General features: G+C 37.4%; 1 protein-coding gene across 1 annotated transcript in view; it reads right to left on the bottom strand.

The window, feature by feature from the left end:
* RGS7BP (regulator of G protein signaling 7 binding protein) overlaps positions 1-26,778 on the bottom strand; it is a 41,843-nt gene that overhangs the window by 9,323 nt on the left and 5,742 nt on the right. The window contains exon 3 of the mRNA XM_087759867.1: positions 5,388-5,518. Within this exon, the coding sequence (XP_087615993.1) occupies positions 5,388-5,518 (131 nt within the window). The remainder of the gene's footprint in view (positions 1-5,387; positions 5,519-26,778) is intronic.

Raw genomic sequence — 26,778 nt, 5'->3', positions numbered from 1 at the left:
TACCAACAATGCAGGAATGAGTTCAGTCTGAATTTACATCACAAAAGCGTAATGTTTTCCTTCCATAGTATGCACACATGATTTTCCCATAAGACTCAATTCTTCCCTTTTTTACCTAAGTATTCAAGTACCTACCACTCCGGTTAGTGTTGATATCCTTCTGCTCTCAGCTATGTTTGTACAAGTCAGATGGGGCCCACACATCTCAATTAAGTGATTGAACTGTAATTTTTTTCTTCAGGGCTTCCAAATAGGCTTGTGGTAAGAATAAACAATATGTAGGTTCAAGCATTATTTTGCATCTTATTCTGAGAAACTATTTGTGTATAAACACATCATTTAGAAAAAAAGACACAGGAAAAAATAAGACTTTGAGACGACTTCATACAGGAAACTGTAAGACTCTGCGAATTTAATGTATCCTGTTTTCCCACAGATATTGAAATTCTACTAAAATGACTAGAGCTACGTGTAAATAACTGACAGCAGGAATTACCTCTCCATGTGTGTATGCTTCTTTTTCAACAAGTTACAAACAATATAGCAGGTTGTACTGACTCTGGACCGTAAGAATAATATATTCTTATATCTATACATGAGCAGTGACTTATTTTGTTCAAACTCAGCATAAATGGCTACCGGTTTCAAGCCCTGTACTTCTTTGACAAGGTATCTTTAACTATTTTTACAGCACGTTTTGAACTCTGTAAAACACCTCCAGTTCATTTTAACTGTCCCCTCTTGCCTTTGATTTGTTACATGGGCTTACTCCCTTAATTATTAAAATGAGTGGCTTGCTCAAATATTGCATAGCTACCTAACAGAATGATTGGAATCTACAATTTAGGATTTTAAAAATTATTTTCTAATATATGTAATTATATAATCAAACAAGTCAATTATATCTGTAGATGATCCTAAGAAATTAATGGTTTCTATGTAAACATGTATAGACATTAAACTTTGGTAATGCGCACTTCCACAGTGACTTGCTATAATGATCCAACAATAATAGTAATAATATTTTACAGTTCTTTACAATGAAAGGAATATATTACTATTGTGGATATATGAATCAGCAAAGCTCTTTTATCTATTATGTTTATATATTGAAAATGCAATGAAGAAGTTCTTTATAAGGTATCAATGAAAACCTTTGATCCCAAAGTATTTCTGGCTCAATACAGCAATGTATGCTGAAGTGTACTTAAAAACTCTGAGGAAGTTCTGGGTTTTCTCAATGTGCGACCTTGACAACCTCAGAATTCATGTGGAAAAAGGATAATCACATTCAGCAGCTTCCATGGACAGAAATTAATGTCAACTACTTCTTCGAAGACCTTGCTAGCTAAGCCAGGATTTGGTTATTTAATCAAAAGAATAGTCACTGTTGGGAACATGCAATGTCAATGAAGTAGACATACCACATTTAAAGGAATTAGAGCTGAATTTTGTAAACACTTCAGAGAGGTACCTAAGCTCCTTCAGAATATCTTACCTTCCATGAAACTCTAATTCAAATTTTTAAAAGTATTACTAGGTTTAAGAACTGTGTTTGACACTGCTCCCTAAGGCACAAAGCTATATAATTCAAATGATGGAGGGGAACAAATAAAGCAAAACCAAGACAAGGAAAGAAGCTGCAGGTCCTAGGTAAGCGAACTCATCTGTAGCTTGACAAAGTCTGAGAAAGGTGATTCTATCCAGAGAAGTTCTGCCAGAGTGTGATAATGATGCACAAGAAAACTAGGTGAACAAATGCAGTGAGAAGTTTCAGAAGATTTCCTGGAAGAGCTGGAACATGATCTGCCATCTGCCATATCTGCCCCAATAGGTATTTTCTATAGTCACCCCCAATAGGTATTTACTATGACAAAAGGGACAGCAAGATCCTTAAAGCCATCATGTTAGGGATTGCAGGAAGACACAGGAGAGCTTCTCACAGTGCCTCCCTGAAAACTGGACTCTATACCTATCCAAAGTTTTCATGTTATCCTATCCAAGTTGCTTAAACCCAGCTCCTCAAAACAGTTATTGACAAAGTATTTCTAATTGTCTGGTTGCTGAACCCAGAGACTCTTTGCACTTAGCTGCAAATGAAGTTACTGAAAAACACATACAGCACTGCATAAAGTATGCTGCAATCTCAGATTCTAAATTTGCAATCTTTAGCTTAATCTCTGTTCCTACTTTACAATGGGAAAAATTGCTACTACGTCACTACTGAAGGCAGCTCTGAAGACACTCCCTTCATTGTATGAGTTACTGAGAAAGGTCTGAGTAACAGAAGGATTCTGCCTTTAGAACAGAATTGTGTGCAATAAATACAATGTACAACACTGAATAATTAGGATAAAAGAAAGATATATGCCCAAGTAAATATTTACATGTGTATTAGTTAGCCAGGACTCTTGGGATTGTGGAAAGGAGGAGTAATAAAATATATGATCAGGTAACCAAAGACTTAGTAACTACAAAAAGCTTGAATTAAGGCTACTTGGGCACATTTCATTGTGTCCTTTGCAAATTGTCTGAATATCGAAAGTTGCAATCATAATGTATTTTTAACACTGGGCTTTTGTGGTGTATGTATCTTAGAAAAAAATTTATTAGAGACCACTTACCTCAGTTTACTTACTGCAAAACACAGCTGGAAATATTTATGGCTTTTGGCCCCGTTGTGACTGTTATATCTTAAATAACAGACTATCTGACTTTTCTAGCAGAGGTTGTATGACAGTAGTAAGTTAATCTAAAGCCCTGTAAATATGCAAGAAATTTCTGTACAGGAAGCTCGATATAGACTATACAGTATATATAGGAATGTTTGTTCAGTAGAACAGGAACATAAGAAGAGATAGAAGATCAGTGCTGCGAAAGACAGTGAAAATACCCAGAGCTCAGCCCTTCAAATTGTAGTGTAATGTTTCATTAAAGAGCATCTGTTTCCCAGCAGGGAGCATTGGCTGAGTTTCTCTTGGGAAAAGAGCATCAGCACTGCCTTATCTTTATCAGTTCTATAGTTTGTTTGATAATGTCCAGTCAAGGTATCAGTCCCCACATTATTACTTATTAGCCGCAGGTTGCCAAGAACAGCCTGCATGTCATTCTACTGTCATTCTACTTGAATGTCTGCTGGCTCCCAGGTAAGAACATAAATTGGTGAAATCTCATGGGAGATTTAAAAACCTAACAAACCACTTACCCAACAAGTAAGAGGACTAGAAAATGGAAAATATTACATCCAAATGGAAAATATTACCTTCAAAAATGAGCTTCAAGACACAGCAAGAACACCAGACATGCACATTTATGAATTAAGCAAAGTTTCTAAGTGTAGTACTCTTCATACACAAGGAAAATGATTATTTTTTTTTTAATATGGTCACTCAGATGGTGAAAAACTGGTGAAAAACTAAACAGGTGAAAAAAGTAAAAAACCTATATATTAGCAACAGCACAATATATTTTATAATGGTGAAATTACCAGCTCTTTCATTCCTAGAGATAATTTTATGCACTTTACCTACACTGCAGTACCATTCTCCATAAGTAAAGAAATTAAAGAAAGGTATGAGTTCATTCTACTCCTTGGAAAATACTATGTTTTGGCAGAACATAGAATAAATAGGTTGCAAGGTCATCTAGTCTAACACCCTACTGAAAGCAGGGCCAACTCACATGAGACTGCTCAGGGCTATTTGAGTTACCAGTATCACCAAGGACGGAGATTTCACAGCCTCTGTGGGTGACTTGTGCTAGTATATGACTGTCTTCACTGTGAAAAAATACTTAACATGTAACTGGAATTTCCCTTGTTGCATGATGCCTTTACAATACTTCTAGGTGTTGTAAATACCAAGTATTTAATATACAAAAGCAATGTTGTATTGGCTAAGTTCCAAAATTCAAATTATTCAAATCCCCGTGATAATATAATTTTTGCATATTATGATTTTTTCTCAAAGAATGTCACAGGAACTTTGAGCCAAGTTACTGTGGTTATCTCTATATGGACACAGAACAAAAATTACTCTATTTAGCAATGGCAGAATAGGTACCGTGACTTTCTCTATGGTGAGACGAGGAACCAATGTATATCAAAAGTACTGCCAGATAAGAACTAAGCTGGCCCATACTATAATGCTGTAATTCATCTTACCCAACTTTAGACACCTAATCATTTGATGTTTAGTTTAAGTTATTAATGTAGATTCCATCCAGAGGCAAAAGGGAGGGACAAGACATATCAGGGTTACTCAGGTCACCTCAAGCTACTTTCTTTCTGCCATTACAGAAGGTGGTTTCAGAACTGTAGTCAATGCTAGGAAACGTAGTACAATTTGTCTTAAAAGTGATGACTCATTTTAGCAGCTACTGGCATCTTGTTATAAAATGGCTCTGTTAATTCTGTCTCTTCCTATTTTATAGATTTCTTTTCGACTTCAGAAAATCACTGAGAAGCTAATTGAGCAGTTACAAACCTCTAATTCTTATTTTTGTAATAAAAATATCACTGGCTTTAGCTGTATCCTATAGCTAGATGTGAAAAATACATTATGGGATCTTTCAGCATGACAGGAAATACAGAAGGTTCATTACAAGACCTTCATTACAGTTCATTACAGAAATTTGTCTTTACCTAGTATATTATCCTGAGATATTATCTGGGGAAAGAGTAGTTACAATTAGCAGAGATACAGTCCCAATCAGTGTGTGCCATCACTGAGTAACAAGGTTACTAAGTAACCTATTCAGTCAATTATCTGCATTTCTACATCTTCCTTTCGGTAGGTGGCTAATCAAATATGAAATCAGAGAGATGCATTTTCATTGAAGCAAGGACATCTCCTTTGTGTGTAAAAATACTCTATGAGGTAGATTTCAGTTCTGAATCTAGTATCTAGTTTTATAAAGGTGGGCAGATTTTTAACTATGTTTATCTGTCTTTTGCTATAAGCTGGTATTGCTGGATAAATATCAACAGGGATAGTAAGGGATCAGCTTGGTACTAAAACCATGCCATATTGCTCCACCAAACACTTGCCCTCAAATATCATACCAAACAAACACCTCTAATAAAAAGACTAAGAGAGTTTGCTGACTGATCTGACTAACAACGGCCAGAACTTTTGGGGCCACTTTTAAAAAACATTTTAGAGTTCTAAACTACAACGACATTAGTGATACATGCCTGATATGACACACTTCTGTAAAATGATGATAATGAAATAGAAATACAGCTTTTTTCTTCAGTAGCTGAAAAGCTTCAGTGGTATAGTTCATTTTACAGTTTGGTGCTTTGTCTTTCATGAATACCCATGCATGCCTCAAAAGACTGTTCTTTTTTTTTAAATCAGCATCTGTATATTTGTGCAATTCAATACCTTTCCGATGAAACTGCAGTGATCCTAGCAGACATATGGACTTAAGCATTTCTGTTGTGTACATTTCTAAGCAACACTGCAACTGGATGTATAGTCTACAGATTTCGGGATGAATTTCACCATCTTCTGGGCTGCAGTAAAAGAGAAAAATTTTAGTTAGGAATGGGACTGGAAGGACATGAGGGTCATCAAATCAACTTCCCTACTGTTGAAAGCAACCACATCTGCTTCATAAACTATTAAGCCTGTTTCTACCAAACTGTATTTACAAACAATTCTGTAGCTCTATAAAGCTCTAGGCTTAAAACAGCTAAACTTGGGTTGTCTTTGGTAAGATTGCATGTCCGTATTTTCTTCTCTGCATATTTCTGGAAAAGGGATAAATAAGTGACTGAGATATTTTCTCCTCTTTAAAAGCTTTTGATAAGTATTTCCTGGTAGATTGAAGCGTTCTTCTGCCATCAAGTTTCAGTTGCCCCTGCTGCAGGTGCAGGAGACCGCAGGGCCACTTTCACAGTCACTGTTCACGTTACAGATCCCGGATCAGGCATAACCAACCCTACTTTGAAGACACTCTCATCAGAAACAAGCCAGTTGTAGCCTTTTGGTTCTATAGTTTCTGCATGAATTTCTTTTGCCCCCCTCCGCGGCCCCGTTTAAATTAGTAGTCATGTGATACTGCACTGTGAGGAGAATGGTATGTTCAAGAATTTTTAAAGAAAAGTAATAACAATCTTGAAAACAAAAACTGAAATCAAGAGTAATCCTACACCTCCGAAATAATTTACCCAGATCCAGGAACCAATTCTCATGCCTGGCTGTAAAATCAGACATTAAACCTCACTTTTGTAGGCTGAGAGAGCTGCCCGGGTGTAAACATACTTTTTTATAAACGTAACTGTTTCTGTGAGTGCTAACGAAGTGATTTACCCAGTCATACCTGAAAATTAGGTTTTCAGTGCTCCTACCAAAGGTACTTTCAATAGGGCAGTAAGCGGTAAGATTGAAGAGTTAGGATTTCAGCCATTTCATGTTCAGACGTTCTTGCTATTGGTTTGTTACATAGTGATGTTAAATGGTAAGATAACCCCCAAAACCGTATTTCATAACTAGAGGAACCTGCTTTTCTAAATAACCTGAACCTAATGGTATTTCTGAATACTACTGCTAAGAAATGAAAAAAAATTTTCAGCACGCCTTCAGATTTTTAGCCTATGAATAATATAAATGAAGCTTTCACAATAAAAAGATTGTTAGCATTCTTTACAGGGATTTAATTTCCTGTAGTTAAACTGATGCTTCAAAAGACCCTCCTGTAAATGAAATAAAATTAGACTTGTAGATTTCCTCATGGGAACCAAAGCAACTTACCTGATAAATTATTTGCAGCAACACTAGACTGGGCTGCTATGGTCAAATAATTTCTTAATATCAATCTAGGCCAAAGGCTTTGAGACCTACAGCAGACAATGTCTATTTAAACCAGTAAAATAAGTTCTTTCTGACCTAAGGTAAGAGGTCGTTATTTATACCTAGATCCAGGGTCCAGTCAAAATGTTAAGTCCAGCTCTTTTGTCAAGAACAAAGCTTAAAAACTCTATTTTAAGGAAAATCCTATCAGTTTGTGCTGATACAATCGTACTGAAGTTCAGTTCAAATGAACACTGCATACTAAAAACTGTTAATTCTTGTATTTGAGATTCACCATTATTTCTAACAAAGGAGATTGCACATTGCCTAGAAAGCATGCACCTTCTGCCACTGATTTCAGTGACACTAAGGAAGAATTTACTTAGTCATATCCTGGGGTAAGAAAATAGGGTGAGTATAAAGTAGGCCCTGATCCGTGTGGTTCAGTGGGTAGGAGAAGGGAGCAATCTCAAAGGAATATTTGATCCCAGGACTTGCCATAATCTGCCTCCAATGAGGAAGAAACTGTAGTTTTCCATGGTCCTCAAGGGTTCCTGTGCCTTCAAATGACATCAGAAACCAAATGGGACAATGTAGGTTTCACAGAATTGTCGAGAACCTTCCTAAAAGGAAAGAGCAACCTTAACACTTCCACAGCATATGAAGGGAGACTACTGGTATTTGTACATGCCAATGTAAACTGGTAAGAATCACAGTAGCGGTAAGCTGTACAATCAAGATTGCTTAAACAAGCAAAAAATGCAGCCGAAAAAAGAAAAAAAGACAAGGTTGGAAAAGACTGAAGATTGAAAAGAAATCATACTGGAGTGGTCAGAAGGGACAAAGGACAAAGGAAGATCGGTCCCACATGCCAATCCATTACAAAATAGACCTCATCAAAAAGACAGCAAATCACTGGAGTACAAATTGCTGTGGTGTGTGTTACTTCAGGAGCAATACCATACACATGATAATAAACTTCCCCATCCTAGGAGCTTTATTTGTTTTGGCTCGACTATAATATGTGCATTTCTCTTAAGCCACATCTACTTTGCTACTTCTAAAGTGAAGTCTGAGTTTGTTGAAAAATTATACCATGCACAATATGGTATTTCCTGCATCTTATCATAAATACAGAATAAAGCTATGGTGGCAGAACAAAAAGGGTTCACCCCCAGTACTCTGAAGATGTCTTTTCAGATGCTTCCTATAATATTTCTTCCTATTCTCTGTGATTCCAACTCAGAAAACATTTGATAGCCTTAAGACCCTGAATAATTTTCCTGAAAAATCAGCTACCTGACAGAATTTTTTTTTGTTTATTCAGAGTCAAGTCCTTAACTGCATATGAAAACATGTATTTCCTAGAAATGGATCTGTGTTAAAATCTCACATTCTTTTCAAAGGATAGGAACATAAATATTTTTAGTGCCTGACAAAGCAGTAGTATAAGAAAATAAAGAATGCTAGTTCTGAAATGCTGAAAATTACGCTTAGAAGACACACAGCATTACAACACACATACATGCACACAATATTATTTTGGGATGACCTGAATTTGATTTTTTAAAAACTGTACTTAATTTCAGACTTCTCAGACACTTAGAAGTTCTACTTTGTATATTACAATATTTTATACTTTTTTACCTTGCATTAAGTATCTAGTAATTTTTATCTTGGATTAATCCATAGTATCTAGTCCTGGTTTAACAAGAGTTAAATTTTAATGTTCTCTGCAGTTGTGTTTGCTGTTTCTTTCATTTTTAACCAATCTATTTGTTATATGAATTGCAACTATTAGATCTGTGATCACTTAGCTGATTAGAAATGGACTATTCTCTCTGCATAAACAATAACCATAAATTTAAGAGCATTTCTTTTCAAATTGGCAGATGGCAAGAAGGGTTTTTAATGTAATAATATTGGTATTAACCAAAGAAGATAAAACACATATAGCCCAGATATAAATTTAATTTGTTTTAGTATAAATCAGGAGCAGTTCTTCAGAAGCAGACTCTTATTTCTAAATCATACCAGCATTTTCAAGACCAGCATCTAGTCCTTAATTTTGCATGTACTGCACCTAATGATTTCAACATTTTCTGTAAAAGAGTTGCTACAAAATTGGATGAATCTTAGAGCAGGATAGGATTCTGATGTTTGATGTAAGAGGCAGTCTCAGGAGTAAATGTAACCTTACAGAATTCATCTAACCAAATACAGCAGAAACAAGCAACTAGCCAAATACAGCAAAAGTACAGCACACCATGTTTTCTTCCTCTGGAATAGTATTTTAACTTTCTGAACTTTGGGTCTTATATACCTGTTTTTATTTCTCTGGTAGCTAAATTTAAGAACCATTCAATACATATTTACATAATACATGGCCTCTTAGAGGCTTTTATTATCCTGATTTATCCTACCTTTTAACTTACAGTTGAAATTTTTTATACCCCTTAGTGTGACATATTCTTACGTGTGCATTGAACATGATTCCCAAGTCCAGCACCATGGAATTACTGCAGTAGACGCAGAACTTTTTGTTTTCCTCATTGTTTGCATCACTTACTATGGCAGCTCGTTTCCCTGTGAGCACACATACAATAATTTCCCTTGAGCTATCCTTACCAATAGAGGGATTGAAAAAAGATTTAAAAGTGTAGAATTCCATGTACTTTCCATATTCAGCATCCAAGTCCAAAATAAAGCTCTTCAAAATTATTGCTTATTTCATGTAATACCTAAGTCCTGGAGCCCCAACAATATATACACAAGCAATTCAGTTTCTGCTTGAGTTTCCTAGATGCCTAAACTTTTCTTTCTGAGCAGGGTTTCCTCTGTCCTGAAGATGAACAGTTACACAACTAGTAATAAATAAATGAGATAAATGAGTCATTGATTTGCCTATTCCACCTGCAGGGCATTGCCCCATAAACCTTCATGTGCAAAGTGGAACCCGCAAAAACCAAAGCCACTGCAGATGGTAACAATGACCTTTTTCTGCTCAGTGATGAGAGCTCTTTCTGATACAGAGATACAGATCTACTCCACTCTCTTATGCAAGTAAAGCTGAATCTGTCTAACTCTTCTGAAAGCTAGGATTCTTTAACCACAAATCTAACACTAAGAGGAGTATGGAAACTTACATCACAAGAAGATGATTTCTTTGTGTTTTAAATAGAACTGGATTATGGTTGTCCTATTTTCCTCTGCATTGTTTCAAATGTTAGAAATCCTTAGATTTTTTTAGAAGTCATGGCCGTTACAGGAACTTTATTTAGAGTGCTGGATGTATTTCTTCCTTTCTAGCTGTCACTGGCAAAAAGATTGAGGGTCTGCACACAGGTGTAAGAAAACAGTATTTTCCTCATACAGCTATTCAATTTCTAAGAAGCAAAAATGGTGAAAACCTTTCTCTAAAACTTTTTCGGTCTTACTGACAGAATTTTTAATTGTGCAGACTAAGAAAGGAGCAATTATATACAAGATGATTGGCTTATAAGCCAGTTTGAATTTATCAGTGGCTTCCTATTCACAAATGAGGTGGAAGAGTAATTGGAAAGCACAGTAAGAGGTATTTTAATTGACTTTTTTTGCTGTTGTAAATCTAATATATTTTTCTTGTAAACTATATTTATGAATAGCATGCGAATAAGAACTAGAAACATCTACAATGTATGCGTGTTCTGACCCATTCTTGTTTTTTCAAGAATATGGAGCATCTGTAATTGGACTGTGGGCAAAATTCTTCTCTCATTTGCAAATCCAGAGTAACAGCAGTGACATCCAAGAAAAATATTTTTAATTACCCAAAGTTTATACAATGAGAATTATTTCCAGGCCACTACCTTCACTGATTGTCTCAAACTGTTTAATTAGTGTTTAATTGCACTAATGACCACAAGAACTCCATTAGCTTGCAACCAAACAATTTTCTCCTATGCATGTATATAGGCCTCATTTTCATCTCTGAAAGCCACATGCTCTGATGCCAATGCACATAAAGATTTCTTTTATAATCCCTGAAGTACATTGTGTGTAGTGGGCTTAAAATTTCCCTTTGAAGTGCCATCAATTTCACTTCTCTCAGTAATTTTCTATTTCTATATATTCAGTGTCATGCCATGAGAAATGTCAGACAGGGAACTAGTACAGGCATAACCTTCAGAATGCTGCTGCTGCTATGTTTATTATTAAATAGCTATATATCAAATTCATATTTATTTACAAAGAAAAGTTCATGCAAACTTGTATTATTACCCGCCAAGGTCAGCTACCTCTGTTTCAGTTAGTCCAGCTGATTTCTTTATGAGGACCACTTAGATATTCAAGAGAAATCTCATATAACACAATCTCATACAACTGCTGTGTTAAATTGTGTTCTCAACAGAGCTGTTGAATAGCTTATGTGCAGCTGAAAGCTAGCACAGCACTGAGCACCTGCCCATGAGCCAAAGACCAGTTCTCCATTGCTGGCTTCTTAGCAGAGCTGCCACAAGGCTGTAAATAGGAATTGTGCTCAGTTCCTGCATCCATTGTGGAGCAGAATTTTATTTTGCTTCTCCCTATCCACTTAGGTAAGAAAAAGGGGTACTGGTAACCTTTATAGGATTTGGACACACAGGTTGTGGCTTCTTGGGGATACTTCATCTGACAGGGGAACACTGCTGCCTTTCACAAGATGAATGCAATGAATAGCCCATGTAGGAAGGGACTAAAGATAGAATTTATGGAATTCCACTGCTCTGAGAAAGCCTCTTGACTTGCCAATGAAGCAGCAAGACCTATGTGTTCCCATACATGAGGAAGGGGAAATGGTGAGATGGGTGTACCTGTGCTTATGCAAATATTTTGCATGTAGGGTAAGGTTTATAGGTCCATACAAGCTGGCATATTGCTTAATAACTGTCAGGCTTCAGTCCTGGCTGATCTTCAATAGAAAACAGTAGGCTTTGATTTTCAAATGGAACTAAGCGATGGGTTCCTTCATACAGAGATTTTTTTGGTTTTGTTTTTAATAATAAAAACTCTGTATGAAAGAAGGCCAGATGGTTAGCTTATTACTACCAACAGTCACATTTCCCATCATGAGGTCTGTAGGATTACTTATTTGACTTAGAAACACTTGCTGATGTCTAGGGAAAACTGGCAGATCATTTGGCTCTGATTTTCTTTTTTTCTCTCTCTGATAAATTATGCTGATAGCTGTATATTAAATAGTTTCAAATATCCTGTCTGTCCCTTACTAGGAATTTCTGTAGTTGTCATGTGAATATTATACCACCAGGGTGCCATAAGGGGTAGAAGTCCTTATTCAAAGACATGAATACTATTTAGGTGATGAGAACCTCGTACTACTGTGTGAGCCATACTTCTGCAGTTTGAGAGCTCCAATACTTACATGTATTAAAAGTAGTTACGAAAGAGAAAATGCTGTTTTATTCCTTTATATAATGGTAGCTTAAGTTACACAGTTTATCAGGCTGCTATTAAAATTAAAAGTATAAATTTTTGTAAATACAACTTAAATAAATCTGTAACATTAAATCTTCATGCTTTAGCTACTGGTAAAATCGATGGCTTCCTTTCCATAAAATCCTGTTTTGTAAAAATCAGGTCATGTTCAACTGAATATGTTTATGAAGCAGTGACAAGAGGTGGAATTTACTTTCCTTCATATTTTCCTACGCTGCTATTTAAAATAAAACCTATAGAGGGAGCTCTTACACCAACCATACAATGTATTATCTCTGGTTAAAAGAGTAGCTAAGTTGTACAAAGGGTTTGATACACCTTTTTCTAAAAGTATTGTTTTCACAAATTCCATGATTAACTCTAAGGAGAAGTATCATTTTTGTGAACAGCACCAATAATTCTAAAATATTATGACCTGAAAGAACTGTCTAGATATGTAATGAAGACTGCTTGTCTTCAAAAGCTAGAGGAAAATAAACCTTTGGCAAATCAGAAGTGAAAATGAATTAATCAAATTCTGCTTTACGCCCCATATATGTACTTCCCATGAAAAGGAATGTAAATTGGCTTTGTAAGCTGTGGAAAATCACTGTCCACAAATATTACCCTGTAGATTGTCTCTTAATTTAGTATCAGAAACACTGCAGTTCAGAAATATATAGCAGCTACAAAGATGATCGGGAAACAAGACATACCTCAGACATTATGGTTCTTCTGCTAGAATGAAAAATGTGACAAATACTGCAGAGGAGATATGCTTAATTCCCTTAGATACTGCAGCCAGGAGGCCTCTCTGATTATGGCTCAGGTGCAATAGCTTGCTAAACCTGCCTCTGTTTTTCGATCTTAAACACATAGTTTATTTCTTTATCACTTAACCATTCATCTTTAAAGGTAACAAAAGACTTGCTAATTCATTTTGAATATAAGTATAAAAGTCATCCGATGACAATGTTTTCTTCTAAACAGATCTTGAGAAAACATTCTTATTTGTGTTCCTCCCATCTGCTGGGGTTATTTTTTTTTAAATGTATGTGTTTCACACACACTGCTGTCAGTTTCAGTATCCTGTGTCGTTTTTTTGTTCTCTACTAATGCACTGTAATACTGTGATATAACTGCTATACAACATCCCAGTCCAGCCAGAGAAAAAGCAGAGCTAGTTCCTTCTAGTAGACCCATAAATGGTTGCAATGTTGTTTTTATTAAATCAGATTGTTGTTTTGAAGCAGTTACAACAGCTCTCTCAGTAACAGAAGACATGATCAGATTTTGTTTAGTTAGACCAGTGTAAATCTCCAATAACTCTGACAAGGCTGATGGAGTCAATCTGTGTATATGATAATACAAGTAGAATAAAAACACAATGCAGTGACTCATATTGTAGAGACGTTTCTAATTCCCAAGTTAATGGCAGTTTAGATATTTCCATGCTAGAACAATTTAGCTACAACTATAACAGTAGGAAATATACTTTTCTTATCCATTCAAGAAAATCTCACTGACTTCCATAGAAGTTATCTGATAAACCAGCGGCCATGTATGGTCTGCAAATTACAGCAATTTTGAATATTCTGTTGTTTCCTTTTTCTGGCGGGCTCCCCTCTTTCAGAAATACGCCCAAAGGAAAAAATATAGCATCACTTATATTATTGAAGTCTTCTATTTTTTTTATGTTGAAGTTCTAAAATTATTTTGGAAACACACTATATGAGATAATTACTACAGATGCAGTAACCTTACCTTTAAAATGGATTAATTAATTACTAATTAGTTAATACTGTGATTCTTCCACACCCCTGACTTTATGTTATCAGGAGAACAAGTATCACACACTGTTTTTAAGAACTGTGTATGTACTTAGCAGCGTACCCATTATTTGCAGGTGTTAGTCAGAAAACATTTTGTTAAATGATCAGAATCACGGACGGGAATTTTCTAGATCTGTTCCCTCAGATGTAAATTTTACTGGCTGAATTAACTCGAGCGTGGGTGAGAAGTAAATTACCAGAGGACTATCCAAACTATTCCACTAGAGGACAAACCCAATTACAATCACTTGGTAAAACTTCCTGGACTTGAGTAAAACAGCACTAATATAAGAAATTTTATTCAAACTCATTCCACTTAAGGTAAGACTGGGTGTATTGGGTGTACGTGGGAAGGTTTTGGTAGCGGTGACGGCTACAGGGTGTCCTCTGTGGGAGGAGGTGAGGGGCTGCCCTGTGCCAGACACAGGCACTTCCAGGCAGTTCCTGTTGGCTCTGCAAGGGACCCATAGCAGGACACAGCTGAGCCCATTGGCCAAGTGTACGGCACCTCTTTGAAAACTTATTTTAAAAAAGGGCAGAAAACACCACAGGGAGAGAGGAAGGGGGAACAAAAAGAGTGAGAAACATGAGAGCGAACATCAAGGTCAGAGAAAGGAGGAGGAGGAGGTTCTCCACGGCAGAGCAGATATTCCCTGCAGCCTGCAGAGAGGAACACACCAGAGCAGATGGATATTCCTGAAGGAACTGCCACCTGTGGAGAGCCTATAGTGGAGCAGATTTTCCTGGCAGGACTGCAGCCTGTGGAGAAGCCCACGCTAGAGCAGAGGAAAAGTGTGAGGAGGAAGGAGAGGCAAAGCAGAACTGTTATGGACTGACTGTAACCCTCCATTCCCCATGCTTCCTGCACTGCTCAGGGGGTAGGTAGAAGAGTCTGGAGTGAAGTTGAGCATGGGAAAGGGGAGAGAAAAGGTGTTGTTTTAGTGTTTGTCTTTTTGCTTCCCATTACCAAAATTAGTAATTATTTTTATTTTAATTGGCAATAAATTAGGCTAATCTTCCCCAAGTCAAGCCTGCTTTGCCAGCAACAGTAGTTGGTAAGCAATGTCCCAGTCATTATCCCCACCAGCTTTCTCCTTCCTGTTCTTCCTGTTTTCTCCCCATGTCCTGCTGAGGAGTGAGTGAGCAAGCAGTTGGGTGGGAGTTTGGCTATTGGCCAAGGCTAACCCACCGCACTAGCTAACCTTAAAATCCCCGACAGGATACTTCTAAGCACTCAGAATTCCAAGTGAAATTGCACATATGTCTTTAAATAGGTTTTTGAGTTACCGTAAGATTTAAAAAAAGATAAACGCAGGGCTTGACCACCAAACCTTTGCAGAAACTGACTCTAAGCCCCCTTTCCGTTGTTCTTTCCTTCAGCTGGCTGTCCCTTGCCTTTACTTTAGGGAAATCCCTAAGACCTCTGCACTAGCCAAAGACGGGCTGAACAGGGCCTTTCTCTCTGCACATTATCAGGCTCCCTGTTGAGAAGAGGTGGTCTTGGGTTACATGAAAGAAATCTTTGGGTGAGCTCTCAAGTCAGCCTTGCTTAGCTCTAGCCTCAGCTGGACAAAAAAATCTCACAGCCTCACTGCCTCAGATGATATGATAGACACTACTAAATAATAGATAAGCCCAAACCACGACACAGACTTTCCAGAAAAGATCCGTGCTAACCATGAAGGAGGCAGTCAGATTAGTTGCATATGCAATGATTTTTAAGTTTCCCAAAGAAATTCCTATTCAGCACCCTGCCTTGTCAGCATCTGCAAGTAGTTCTCACACGAATTTCTCTGATAAACCAGTAGTGAGAGCACAGACAGGTCTGTGCCAGTCAACAGGCTCAAGCCCAGTATACCTCCATATTGCCTCTTATAACTTGACTGTAGACTCATGCTGCCTATGGATTTCCCCTTTGATTTTAGTTAAGCTTCTAAGTTCTTTAAAATGTCCCTTAATCACTTACTACTCACGAATAAATGATTTATAAACTCTTTCAAAAGTCTCAAAACTTATGGTAAGAACTCATATGTACACTCCTGTTTAGTTTCTTTGGTCAACAGAGAATGTTAGAAAATGATCAAAACAAGTATCTCATGTGGGATGATCTATGAATTTCGTTCTGATCTGTGTGGACAAATAGGGTCAGACTTCCAGAAAGGCTTGAAAATGAATTAAATGCTTCGGGTATTTGGTGCTGTAGTATCTAGGTCACAACAAACTACCAACATACAGGATTTAGGAGGAACTCTGCTGCAGGCAAGTGATGCCATCTGCTGTTGACCATCCACAGGACACTAAACCAGATGACTGCTTTGATTTATGACACTTCTCTTTTTCATTTTTTTCTGTCTCTAGTACCTACTTTGAATATAAATTTCAATACAAAAATTTTTCCAAAAGGCATTCCATAAAGTGCTTGTGTGATCTGGATGCCTGTTATCTGCTTGTAACTTAGATTTGTGGTTTTCCATATTTCAAAATGAGAAAAACAGCACAGATGTGAAGAAATGGTAAAATGAGAAGTGGTAAGGAACAATGTATATGCATTTCCTCAAAAATACAACAAAACACTTTGGTCTAAGGACTACCGAAACTAAAGGGAGAGTGTTCTGTAACCTTCACTGGGATTTGGATAAGAGCTATATTATATTAACAATTACTGAAAAGATCCACACATTCCCATAATCCTTTTTTTTTTTCTTTTAGGCAAACAATGTGACTGCTACAATTCTAAAGCAGAAGGAAAAGAGTTCACCAAGCAGATCATTACTAGGTTGCTCAGAATAAGGTAGTATTAGGGATTTTGGATCTATTCTAGGAGTGCTTTGAATAGGTCATTCTTATGCACTGGAATATTTTTTTATCTTTTTAAAAACAAATACCCAAATACCTCCATATAAAAGTATTCCAAGTGAAAAAGAAATTGTGGTATAGTGTCAGTAGAAGTATCTCACACAGCCCCCACCAGATATTTCACAGATCAAATCTGTATGAGTAGTTAAGTTAAAAATCACAGCTGAGAGACTGTGAGAAAACTTGAATGTGTCAAAAAAAAAAAAAAGAGAGAGAAAAAAGAAATAGATTAGCTTCCTGAAATATTTAAATTCATATATGGAGAAATTTTTAAAACCATCTGTTGATAAAATGTGTTCAGGAAGCAGCATTTTAGCATAAAGAACTCTGCATTTTTTTCATTTCGTGTTTTTTGAATCCTGCTCTAGCCTCCACTTGACTTTGTGAACTGGTGTTACCTTTTTTCATTCTTTGAATTGCCTATTTCTGCTTGGGAAGCAAGATTGCCTCCACAGTGTCTTCCTTGGGCGTCAGTATCCTGTATTAGCAGCTGCACAGACATACTACTCATTTCCACGTCTTGAATGATGTAAAATGAATAGCAAGGCTGTACACACACTACTTCGGGTAGGTCTACAGCTAAATTAAATGCCCAGACTTTGGAATGCCCACAATTTTGGGGCCCTGGTGTTCTTCAGCCTGCATGAAGGGACTGCTTCCTCAGCACACAGCCTCACATTGCTCAGCCTGTGTACAGGGCTATGGTTGCAGTTGCCATACTATCCCAAAGTACCAATTTCTGTCTTCTTGGTGTTGGGGTTTTTTGGAAGGGAGTGTAAATGCATATGGGTGGATACCTCTGCTTCACTGCAATAACAGCTCCAGAACTTATGGAAATAATTGGAAGCTGCTGTATAAACAAGGCACTTTTAAATATTTTGCCCCTTAACCATTTGCCATGCGGACAAGGTTACCAACAGTACATTTGCAACTATCTGTCTTGCCATGATAGACGGAGATACAAGATGTCAACTTTTCTTTGCTCACCCAGTAAATGCAAACTTGTTTTCTTCTGCAATGGGAAAGCAGTTTCTTCAACAACTTCAAGCACATAATATAATATGACAGTATTTGAATTCTTATGCCAAATTCCTATGCTGACAGGAAATGTTCATGCAGAAAAGTATTCATATGAAAGATAAGAATAGCAAGGTAAAAAATGGAATGTAAGAGAGAAAAGGGAGAACTACAGTGAGTAATTGTTCATATACAAATAACTGAGTGTATTATTTCTCTTACATTTAAAAATGATGTAGAAAAACTAAATGCAGATCTGCAAATGTATCCAGCAAAGAGGAAACAGTATGCAATAACAGCCAGCACTTCAGTATATGTTTAATTTTAAAACATGAATTTAAACATAATTTAACTGATAGTACTGGAAGGATTCCTGTTTAAGGAATGCTTAATTCAATGCTTTGTTCAGATGAGACCTTAATGCCCAAATAATGGTTTCAAATATTTAATTGTTATGAAAAAGAACTATAAAGCAATCAGAAAAACTAGAACAGATTTTACACACCTTATAGTAAATTTGGATTTGGTTGGAATTTTCGCTGTGTAAGCCTGACAGATCTGAGATCTCCCGGGGTTGGAGACAGATCTTGCAAGTTACTGATAATGCTATTGAGAGCAGTTATCCTTTATTGTTTGGTACTAAACATCTTACTAGGGCAAACCTCCATGCACCAAAGTTCACAATAAATATGAAGTCTTTTCTTAGATGACTCTGCAGGAAGTCTAGCACTTGAAGGGACATGACAGGACACAGGTCATGAGAAGGACATGCACTTAATTGCATGGGCCTGTCCAATTAACTTAGCAGCTGCACTGGCTGCTTTCAGTGAGGGGCACAGAATCAAGATTGTTTTTTCTAATTAGAGAAAAGTGTTTCAGAATGTTGAGAACTACTGAGAGTTAATAAAAATATTTCTGTTAACAGGAAAATTTAAATCCAAAACTTAAAAAAAGAGTTAAGAAATCAGAAGAAAAAAACAGTATTGGTGGAATTCTAAGAGCCCATGTTGAAGTTTTTTTTCTAATGCCCAACTTCATTATGTCATGTTCTCACTTCTCTTAAGATATATGAACATATTGCTAAAATAGTCTGGATTTATAAGAACTTCAGTGAGAATCAGAAATAATTTTCTCAAAACAATAGAACCAAAGCTATACAGAACCAAGGTAAGCAGAGTGTCTAACACTAAAAATTGCAGCCATGTGGGATTTCTTAATCAAACAATATTTAAGAAAACGACAGGAAAGAAGCACTTAAAACTCATGACCAAATTCTCAGCTTTGGCCTCCGCTGTGTTTCAGTAGAAATCAAGAGAAGAAAATTACTGAAATATGCTAGTGAGACAGATCTCAAAGCAGTGGGCCTAAATCTGACATAAAGGCACTCTTCTTGACCGTCTTTGTTACAAATAAGCACAACTGCAACTTTTAATCACATCTGCGAAGCTAGGCATGAAGCTTCAGTATACTTTTTTTCCAACAAATGTCGTTTTTGCAAAATTTTTCCAAGAAATTTTCTCTCAGAAGTACTGAAATGAAAAAAATATTTTGGATTGGTCTAACATTAATTTTGAACCCATGTAGGCTTCTGTGGTACCCCTTATTTTTTGTAGGCATAGGGTCATTAGCATGACACTTGCAAGTCTTTAAATACCTTTCAAAATTTAGTTCTAAATCCCTTTTTAAAGCACTATTTAAAGATATAAGTAAGTATCACTCAGGTTTTTGCTCAGGAAGACCTTGTTGACTGATTGCCCTTGTGACATGCCGAGATACATACAGGAGTTGCTATGTATTGTTAGGTGTTAGAGTCTGAAATTCCAGTAAACTGAAATTTAAAATCAATTTTTTAAGAAAGAATTTAGGAAAACAGTATGATAAAAATGTAATCTTCACATGCTTTATTTAGGAAACACTATAGCAATAATAAAATAGAATATTTGAATATTATGCCTTCCCTTCAAAGACTGAAATATAATGTAAAAGCATTAGATAATATACACAGTATTTTTCGGAGATAATTAGTACTGGTACACCTCTTTAATAAGTGGTTCACCTAAAACAGAAGTCAGAGGTTAAATGAAAGGTTTTCAAGACTCTTCTCAAAACATAAAAAAATTAAATATTCAAACTGTTCATTATTCTTGTTAACCATGTTTATTACAGTAATAACACAGATCTAAAGGTAAGTGGATTCCAGTGGGCTTGCTGTAAGTCCATTCAGGTCACTGCCCTGAAGAGTTTCCAAACAGTTAATACGACAGCAGCAAATTTGATAGTAATTTTGTTGCTGTTTGGAGATGGGATACAAGGAAAAACAGGCAAGAAATGGAAACACTGAAGAAAAGGGATGACAGGGGAGAAAAGGGTATGAGAAAATCTGTAGTGAAGCAAAGGTAACAGCAACTGTCAAAAAAGAGTCAACACTTAAGTTTTGTAGGCTTTTCAATATCCCCACAGTTCCTGCTTCCATAGATGTACGTAACAGCTGAATCCTCTGGTTGATTACTCCCTAAGAAAATCGCTTTCATAGAAGAAGTCTGAAAAGCTCTTTATGTCCAACAGTGATAACAGCTATTCTGAAGGAAGGACAAAATGGGGCAAGAGAAGGGCATGAAGTTAGCAAATGGTTGCAGAAACACTGAATGTCTGAACAAGGTCAGCTCTGATGCTGCAGCATTTCTAAAGGGACCCTGCCAATGTAATTCAGTCCCCAAATCTCTCTGGCTACGTATGTTGTTTTCCTTCATTTCAATTTCTGATGTAAAAGGTTTGTAGAGCTCAGAACAGGAGTATAAAACAGAGTGGTTATTTCAACCATTGCTACAGATCAATAGTCTTACCTATGGCTGGAATACTCCCATTATTCCTGAGTTAGATTTAGAGGAACAACACCCCTGGAATCCAACCACAGTGTAATGCTGCTCGTGCATAGCAGAGAAGAGCATTCCAGTGAAGGACTTAAAATACAGCAACACCTTACTTTTTGGTATCCTCTTCCAGGCTGGTGTTTGGGACCCAGAATGGAGTGCTGAATGCAAAAGGCATGTCAAAATGGAAGCCAAACCACCCTAAACCTGCAGCCTACTGCAACCCTAGACCAAGGTACTGTGTAGATGAATTTACAGTTCACCAGGCTGAAGATGCAGAATGCCGAAGAATACTCAGTGTTTATGTGAGTCCTGTATCTCTGCTCCCCTGTATCTTTATGTGTTTTATCTCCTTAAAACACAGAAAAAAATCATAGGATCAAGGACTAGAATACAAGTTCTCTTTACCACCAAGGAAGCTCCTTAACACTCTTCAATATTTACCTGCACTGGCACTGCTTGAAACCCAAGTACAGTGCAGACCTCTACACCATTTTGCTCCCTTGTGCACAATACTCTGCCCACTTGGTCATATGATGGCAATGTGCCCCCTCCTTCCCCACAGTTACGTCACAGCTTCAGGTCACGTCACAGAGGAAAAGCTACGTTGGTCTCTGCCTGCCAGTGAGAATATGCCTATTTGTGGTGATCCCACGCTCAAGCGTGGGGCAGAGTCCCTGGCCACTGGGCTGGGACACAGCTTCTCTTCTGTTAGAGCACCCTTCACATTAGCGGCAGGCTTACCTGCCTGCCTTACCCAGCACGTGCAGTCCTCGAGTGCCGCAGCAGTGACAGTGCTGCACTGGGAGGTGCTGTGAATGTGCTACTCAAGTGTGAGGTGGAAGAAACAGGCAAGTAAGTGACTGACAAAGATGATGTCCGTCCTACTTTTAGCTCTCCCTTTCCCCTGACTGTAGTCGGGGCATTCTTCTGGGAGGTAGGCTCAAGTGATCTAGAAATAAAGTTGACTCACCTTCAGCTTTGGTTTAAAAGAAAGTGGCAGGTACCACTGCGTTTTGTAAGGAGTCCAAAATCATCAGTGTGTGTTAAACTCTCAGGATGCTCTGACAGCACCTATGGGATCAAGCTCATCAGAGCTTGGACAAGCAAGAATGCCTCACCTTTGCCTGCTGATTAGGCTTACTGTTAAGCAAGGCGCTAAGCTCTTCCACTTTGTCAAAACTAAGTTACACTCTGTCACTGCAGATGTAGAACTTTCAGGCTTTTCAGAATTGCTGTTTTGGACATAGAGAAGTAAATGCTAAATTCAATTTTAGGTATGTTTGCCCTTTACTAAATCTGGCCTCCAGTTATGAAATAAAGATCTATAAAGGGAGATATTAATACCTTGTATCTTCAAGTCCCAACTGCCTGTTAGAGCACAGTTTCAAAGACAAAGGTACAGAGGAAAAGAGAGTCTGCAGAGCTATTTTGAGAACTCTAGCTTTAGTAAGTAACCTTGTTTTCTCCTCCATTACTTGCTTTCTGAATTCGCCTATTAGAACATGAGGTATTGACTTAAATGATTTCTTTTTCAACTTGCAACTTAAATTGAGTAAACAGATTTTATTCTCAACAACAGAACCTACCTTAACTCAGTTCCACAGAAAATGGTCTTAGCTTTTCAATGTCCCTTTCCACCATTTTAGATGCACACGGCTTGTATAATTAGAGAAATTTTTGCAAAGGAATCTAGTGAGAACAATGTATGTGCATCTTATCCTCTTGAGAAAGGAGTCAGCTATGGTATACTTGCTGCACTATTGTGCGCTGGTTTGTCCATAAATGATATGTTCACAAAATATCCGTATCTGAGCTTACTTCCCAAAACATTCCCATGCAGACCAACTCCCATTAGTCAAAAATGGGATTTGAGTCACTGGAACAGGTATAGTCTGTGATACACAGTAGTAAGTCTGGAATTACTTCATGACTGAGAAATCAGTGAAGGTATTCCAAACGAAGTGGAACAAACACAGTCAGAGTTTTCCCCTAGAATTTGGTATGCTCAAAATCACAAGCAAATTGTAAGCATTTAAGAAAGTTACAGTAAATGTTTACAGAAGCTGAATGTAAAGGTTGAGGGAAAATGAGACTTTATACCGTAAGAATGCTCAATAATGAACTTGCTCCAGATCCTGAAAGCTTTTCTTTGGAGGGAAACAAAGATCTCTCTGACTTTTCTCATTTTGGACAGTCCCAATTAAGTAATCATGACAACTTGCTGAGTAAGGTACTATTTAATGATTGATTGTAAGAATTATGGGGTCTGGCCTGCCAGATTGGAACAACTTACTGAGATGGTTTTACTATATGCCTGTGAGTGCAAATGGGAAGTTTTATATTTCCAACAGTTTTCAGAAGCAGAGAATCTCAACATTTTGTACTTACTTAATAGGATTTTTAAGGTCAGATTTTTAAGGTCTTACTGTTTTAAATATCTGCAATATTTTGGCAAAAAAACCCTGTATGAATTCAGGGGGCATTACGCTGTTGGTATTATCATATATAACAGTCTTGATTCTTGCAGTGAATACTGACTGCTTGCTTTGTTTTCTTACATGTCACCACATTATTCTTAATATTTGATTATACTCTCATCAGGCCACATTCTGGCTATCATGGTGCAACCTCTGTGAAGCACTTACCTTATTCTTAACTTTCATGGGGCTGTTCAAACAATGCTAACTGTAACTGAGGTAGGATACAGAGGCAGTGCCTGTAATTCAGAACTCCAGGGATCAACATTAACACCACTCTCCCCACCTCTGACACATACGCTTACAGGAGGACAATGGCAGTGACTGTAAAGACATCTAGGGAGCGCAGAGATCTCCATACATGCTGCTTTACTGGTACCTAGCTTGGGCAGAGCTCTAGTTTGTTGCTCTGTCTGCTGGCATTACCTTGTTTTTGATTCATGATTATAAAAATTCTTCCCTGTTGAGCTAAGTGTTGCTATGTTTTATTTCTGCTCAGCTATACTGCTTGCCAACAGTGCTTTATTTAACGTCTGAAGTTAAACAGTTAAAACGGTTTCTGTTATGTCTGTCTTAATGCAGCTTTCATTAAGTTATAAGCCTGAAGTCTCCTTCTCTACTAACTTGTAAAATATTCTGGAGCAGTCTTTTTTGTTTGCTTGTGTGCTTTAGAAAGCAGATAATAATTTTAAAGTGTCACAGTCTGGGGAAAATTCAGATAGTTTAATAAAAATTTGGCTACAATTGGGTGTCAATAGAATGTTTTAACACAACCTTAGGAACTGATCTAATGTTAATTAGGTCTGAGAAATTACCCTCTATTACTTATTAAAAACATCAGAAATCTACTGTAGATTGCAAAGGAAAGCAAAAGTAGAAATTACCTAAAACTACGTACTTAAAGCAATACTATGGTGACATTTTTGTGCACTGCAATAAAGACAGGAATGCAATCAGGATGTGATTTTTAGGTCTACTTCCTTAACTTCTCCTGAACGTAGGGCAAGTTACATTAACAACTGTTTTATAAAGTAACAGATGCACCTCAATGTCAAATAAGGAAAGTTTATCTTGGAATTTTCCCAATGAGAAGATTTACAGTGACTTTTGTCACAGGCTGGAAGGGACATCTAAAATGAATCTAGTCCAACCCTGCTGCTCAAAGCAGTGTCAGCTAGAGCAGGTTACTAAGCACCATGTCCATCCAGTTGAGTTCTGAGTATCTCCAAGGATGGAGACTCCACAGCCTCTCGGGGCACCTGTTCCAATATTCTACCAACCTTGCAGTAAAAAAGGGATTTTAAAAATGTTTAAATCAAATTTTCTGTATTTCAATTTGTGCCTGCTGTCCTATCACTGGATACCACTGAGAAGAATCTGTCTGTGTCTTCTTTACACTATCCCATCACGTATTTTTTATACACATTGATAAGATCCCCTTCCAAGCCTTCTCTTCTCCAAGCTAAACAATCCCAGGTCTGTCAGCCTCTCCTTGTATGTCAGATATTGCATGCTCTTAACCATCTTCATGGCTACTGACTAGACCCACTCTGGTACATCCCTCTGTCTTTTCTACTAGGGAGCCCAGAACTGGACACAGTACTCCAGATATGGCGTCAACAGTGCTGAGTAGCAGGGAAGTATCAACTCCCTCAACCTGCTGGCAACGCTTCCTAATGTAGCATAGGAGGCTATTGGCCCTCTTTGCCACAAGGGCACAGTGCTAGCTCATGTTCGACTTGGTGTTCACTAGAACCCCCCAGGTCCTTTTCTGCAAAGCTGCTTTCCAGGTGGCTGGCCCCGAACCTGTACTGGTGTATGGGTTTATTCCTCCTTAGATTCAGGACTTTGCAACACCAGTCTGAATAACAGAGGACAACCACTTTCAAAGCTATGTTCACACAGATGTACATTGCCATACACTCCATAGCTCCTCACGCAGTTTCATTTCATGCAAAAAAAAAAGCCACTGTCAACATATATATCAGACTGTCACAGAGAGAGTGCCAGTTCTGGTTTCAGTCTGCCAAGCGCACACAGAAGTACTTGCATTATGTAAGCATATCAAGTGCTTGAGAATGTGCAAGGGACGTTTACAAAAGTGTGTATACAGTTGTGCAGACGTGTATCTTAAAATACAGTTCTGAGTTATCTTTCCGCTTACGTCCCCGACTTAGTGTACTTCACCTATAAAGCTGGCTCTCTATTTGATGACTTCTAAAATATAACCAGTCTTTATCATCCCATAAAACAGACCCCCTTCCAAAACGGAGATAGGCATTTTTTTTTCCCATCTTCCTATTGCTACAAGTATTTTGCCTTTCTTTTCTTTTGGAAGAAAATAATGCTGACTCATTTTCTTGCTGCTTTACTTTCTCCAGTTTTGACCATGACATCTGACACTGGAAGGGTGCACAGTGTAATTAATCTGAGATATTAATTATCTGTATTAATTTCTGATAAATTAATACAGCAGAAAATGTAATGAAAGGACCAAACCTTACTCACTTCCTTCAGAAGACAGTTCATTAAAAATCACTAAGAATTTTTAGTACTAGTATGGTGAGCAGGAATTGACCTGAAGTCCTCAGAAAACCAACACTGAAAGAAGAGTTTACTTTGACTTGCATTCCTAAAAGATCATCAACTAGAACTAGGATATTTCAATTTAAATTATTTTTATTTCTAATCTTTATTCTCTGAAAGCTATGATAGTGTTGGTAAACTCAGGCATGCATCTGCTCTTTGATAAAATTTCACCTATTTCTACAAGGAAAGTACATAAGAGAGCAAGTTAAGAAGCGGATGTAATAGCTACGAGGCCCTATTAAGTTGGAGATAGAATTTGAAGTTTCCTTTCTCAATAATATTTTTTTTTTGTAAATTGATTTTTAAACACACATTTTTAAACACACCACAGTGTAAAGATGTCATTAGGCATTCTCAAACCTTCTGTGAGAACTTGTATTAGTCAAATACAAATCGATCAGGTGCAGCCTTTGGCTCAGGAAACCCCTAAACTACTGATTGCTGGGTAGTGGCTAGTATATGAGGGAAGGCATCATTTTACACCCAGCCTGTTTTTCTATGCTTTTTTACGAAACATCTCCTACCGGCAGCTGTCAGATTTGAGCCAGATGGGGTGATCTGGACTAATCCAGTGCAGACTTCACAAGGTTTTGTGTTTCCTTGCTACTGTCTTATCTTTGTCATCATCTCCTTTGTTTTAATTTCTTTCAGTTTTTAAAACGTAAGCATGGCTTTCACTTCCTCCATTTCCCTAGCTGAATCTCCTTTTGATAGCTATCAGTGTATACTTTTTGTACAGCTACAACTGCAGTCTTCTCTTCTTGTTCATATTACACCGCTGTCCATCTAATATTCCAGAACTGATACGCCCACGATCAAAGTTTTTTCCTCCTCATGACTTCTATCCTGTTTCAGTACGTAATGCATTATCTCCACTTTAGCA

The sequence above is a fragment of the Nipponia nippon genome, unplaced genomic scaffold (genome assembly GCF_047370975.1).
Source record: "Nipponia nippon isolate SJK-2023a ecotype South Korea unplaced genomic scaffold, ASM4737097v1 scaffold_20, whole genome shotgun sequence".
Taxonomy (NCBI): domain Eukaryota; kingdom Metazoa; phylum Chordata; class Aves; order Pelecaniformes; family Threskiornithidae; genus Nipponia; species Nipponia nippon.
This window is presented reverse-complemented; position numbering and strand designations above follow the sequence as displayed.